This window comes from Priapulus caudatus, unplaced genomic scaffold (assembly GCF_000485595.1).
Source record: "Priapulus caudatus unplaced genomic scaffold, Priapulus_caudatus-5.0.1 Scaffold1898, whole genome shotgun sequence".
In the NCBI taxonomy this organism is placed as follows: domain Eukaryota; kingdom Metazoa; phylum Priapulida; class Priapulimorpha; order Priapulimorphida; family Priapulidae; genus Priapulus; species Priapulus caudatus.
In genome coordinates, this window is record NW_014578959.1 from 30,333 (window position 1) to 34,342 (window position 4,010).

General features: G+C 42.9%; 1 protein-coding gene across 1 annotated transcript; it reads right to left on the reverse strand.

Moving 5' to 3' along the window:
- Nucleotides 1-267: 267 nt before the first annotated feature.
- LOC106817869 (general transcription factor II-I repeat domain-containing protein 2A-like) lies at nt 268-1,358 on the reverse strand. The gene is made up of 3 exons (XM_014822581.1): nt 1,341-1,358; nt 629-1,129; nt 268-432 (listed from the first exon to the last, which is right to left on the reverse strand). The coding sequence occupies exons 1-3, from the start codon at nt 1,356-1,358 to the stop codon at nt 268-270; spliced, it is 684 nt and encodes a 227-aa protein (XP_014678067.1).
- Nucleotides 1,359-4,010: the final 2,652 nt, after the last annotated feature.

The window sequence follows — 4,010 nt, forward strand, 5'->3', positions numbered from 1 at the left end:
TGGTTGAGATGCGAAGGACATCACAGAGATGGTTGTCGGACATTTTGGTTCTCAGTCTGCTTTTGTTCAGAGTCATCAGAGAAAAAATGTTTGCTCACATATGTATGCACTATTGCACTAGTGCTATATCTATTGCTCACATCATTCTTTTTGCGTGGTGCCGCATCAGTGGAAACTTGGCCTTTCCAAGCTCCGGTAGAAGTTGCGTAGGGAGAGAAGCTGATGTTGGTTCTTCAGAGAATCATCACACTGCATTTCGATAAGTTCTCATTGCAGACTCTCTTCCACTTTTTCTGCATCCATATGAAAGGGCGTTGAGAACAGCTCGATTTCTTTCTCAATGACAGAGACGTCTTGGAATCGCTTACTGAATTCTGCCTTGAGAGATGTTATGACAGATACATATTTGCCCTTTTCAGCAGAAAGGTTGGCCTGTGGAAAAGCACATGTGATTTCGGACAACGTGGGGAAGTGAGCAACATTTAAGTTTTGTAATTGCGTTTCAAAGAGACGAAGCTTCACACAGAATTCTTTTATGTGTGCATATAGTTGTGACACAAGCTGGTCTTTGCCTTGCAGGCTCTTGTTCAGTGTGTTCAGATGTTCAGTAAGATAAAACTAGAAATGCCAGGTCTGCCAACCATAGAGGGTCACTCAGTTCATGAAGAGGTCGGTCCTTCTCTTTCATGAAATGGTCGATTTCAGATCGCAGGGAATAAAACCGCTTCAGCACGGAGCCGCGGCCGAGCCAGCGCACTTCTGAATGGTAGAGTACGTCTCCGTATTCAGCATCTACGTCGGATAGGAAAGCTTGAAATTTTCTGTGGTATAGCCCTCGTGCTCGGATTATGTTGACAGTTTTCACAACTGTGTTCATCACATCTTCAAGTTGGACTGTCTTGGCACAGAGGGCTTCTTGGTGGATGATACAGTGCATTTTAACAGCTTCACCTCCACTCTCTCGCATCTTTGCGCACACCATGGAGGCAATTCCTTTGCGCTCGCCTGTCATAGCTGGAGCCCCACCTGTTGTAACTCCACACAGCTTGTCCCATTTAAGTTTCATCTTGTCAACTGCATCTGAAACAGCTTCAAAAATGTCCTTACCTGTTGTTGTGCCCTTCAGGCTCTTGAGATCAAGCAGATCCTCCGTAATGCAAAAGTTGTCATCCACTCCCCGCCAAAAAAATTAACAGCTGTGCGGTGTCCGTAGCGTCTGTTCTCTCATCACATGCAATCGAGTAAAAATCAAAATCACAAGCTTTCTGTGACACCTGCTGTTTTAAGTTAGCTGACAAGTCTTCGATGTGGCGCACCACTGTATTTCTGGACATACTCACGTTGTTGAATTCTTGCATCTTTTCCGGGCAGATTATTCCTGCGACTTTAGTGAGGCACTGTTTTATGAAGTCACCATCCGCTGAGCTACCTCATAGCCAGCGATTGTAGCATTTTCTTCGGAAAAAATCCTGTTGTTGAGCTCGCAGGCTAGCTGCCATTTGCTTAATGTTCTCGTCTCTAACAGCACCAGTGTAGGACATGAAGGTTTCTGCATGTTTAGTTTCATAGTGTCGTCGTACGTTATGTATTCTTTCATTACTGCAACCGTTTCATTGCATATCTAACAGACACACTTTCCCTTGACTTCTGCGAAGAAATATTCATTTTCCCATCGAGTCTGAAATTTTCTGCACTTGCTAGCTACCTTGCGTTTATTGGGTTCTGTCATTTTGGTCGTGGTAAATTTTCTTTGATTGATTTTGTTTGGTGGACAAGCTTCATTGCATTGTTGAAGAGTCTCCAATAAATACGGTAGCCCCACCTAGTGTTAAAACTAAGAAGTACAATTAATACAGTCAAGTGCACGTATGCGGGCCGCATTCCATTCCATTTCTAATGCGGGCCGCATTCCATTCCATTTCTAATGCGGGCCGCATTCCATTTCATTTCTAGAATGTGCCGCGGTCCGCAAAAAATGTTCCACGGGCCGCAGTTGGGTTTGTCTATATTCACCGGTGACAGAGATTACGTACGCAATATATTGTGCGTAAATATATTGACTAAGTCGCTCAATAACTAATATTCACAAGAGAGTAACTAGCCTAAAAGAGGCAATGTGTCTAATAGTATCATAGAATTTTAGAAATTTAATACATCTGTCCATTCACTTCCGCGCGGCACCTATATTCTGCCTATATTGACGTTAACTCGTCGCGTCAATAACTCAAATATTCACAGGACGATAATATGAATTCTAAGGCCCGGTACGGGAGATCATTTGCATAATTATATTCTAGACATGACCTATAGACCACATGTCTTAGCTATACTCTCCTGTGAATATTGAGTTATTGACGCGGATTAGTCCCAATATAGTTAGCAACTATATGCGTACCAGGTAATCTCGTAACGCGGGCTGAATATAGACACTCCCGCCGCAGTTGGCCAGCGGGCCGTAGTTTGGGCACCCGACTCACTCTAGGTGATCATGCTAAGAATGAGTTCGTCTAACGTGGGCAGTTAGTTTATCCGACGCTCGGGTTAAAAAGAAAAGAAAACTGCGCTTTATTCTGTTTTAATCGAATGTTTATTCGCTCGAACAGACGAAATATCATTAAGACGGATTGCGGGCTGTCCGTCGCACTGCCTTTGATGCGCCGACAGCCAAGCAGCAGCCGCAGCCTCCGCCATGCTTATACAGACCGATCTAATTGGAATTTACGTTGCGGTGATATCTCTGAAAAATGAGAGCCGTCATTTGAAAACAAGTTGCACCTGCACGGGCGAGTGCTGGCGGAAAAAAACGCGCAGGTTCTGTCTCCGAAACACCGCCAATGACACCTGCTTTTTCGGTCGCCAGTTAAAATTCAGCTGTTTGTTGTGTATATAGAGTGGCAGAACGCCTTCATCGAGTTAACGATTATTATTATTAGTAGTAGTAGTACTTAGTAGTAGTGAGTAAAGAGGCATAGTAGTATAGAAGTAGTAGTAGTAGTAGTAGTAGTAGTAGTAGTAGTAGTAGTAGTAGTAGTAGTAGTAGTAGTAGTAGTAGTAGTAGTGGTAGTAGTAGTAGTAGTATTAGTAGTAGTAGTAGTAGTAGTAGTAGTAGTAGTAGTAGTAGTAGTAGTAGTAGTATTACTATTATTATTATTATTATTATTATTATTATCATTATTATTATTATTATTATTATAATTATTATTATCATCATCATCATCATCATCATCATCATCATCATCATCACCATCATTATTATCATCATCATCATCATCATCATCACTACCACCACCATCACCACCATAATCATCATCACCACCACCACCATCACCACCATCATCATCATCATCATCTTCATGATCACCCTCATCATCAACATCATCAGCAGCAGCATCGTGACACACTGACGTCACATTCCGAGGTGCATACGTCACTGCAGATGCGAACGATTTCAGTGCAGCGTGCACACATACCGCTCCTCATTACGTAAGCTCATTACCATCAGCAACTAACTATACGCTGAATCGCTCGCCGAACTGTGGTCGGACGCTGCATCGTCTCATTGTTATTCAGCTGCTAAAATTAGTTGCTCGTAATCCCTCAGCATTTGCTAAATTGAATCACGAGATAATGTATGATGTTCGATGGGATTGTAAGCTGTGCGAAACAGATGTTATACACTCTCCAGCAGATGAAGCAACACCACCACCCGTGAATTGAAACTCCGACGTTCATTGTTCACCCAGGCACTTGGTTGCGACTATATATGTGTGTCAGTGTGCGCCAGCGTGCGTGCGGTGTACATGTGTGTTGCATTTGCACGGCATTTACAGGAAATTGTCGGCAATAATACTAATAGGCGAAAGAGAGTAGAGAAACATTAAGACTTTGGTAGTAAATAGATTTCGTATTTATTTAGCATTATATTTTATTGAAACGCTTTAAGTGCCTGTGATCGACGCAGGCCTGGGCGTGAATTTAGACTCCGGCGTTCATTGTTCGCGCGGTGTCGT

Coding starts and splice junctions, on each gene's coding strand:
- LOC106817869 (XM_014822581.1), bottom strand. Junction 433..628: donor CTCTATGGTTGGCAGACCTG/GCATTTCTAGTT, acceptor GCTTTTCCACAG/GCCAACCTTTCTGCTGAAAA.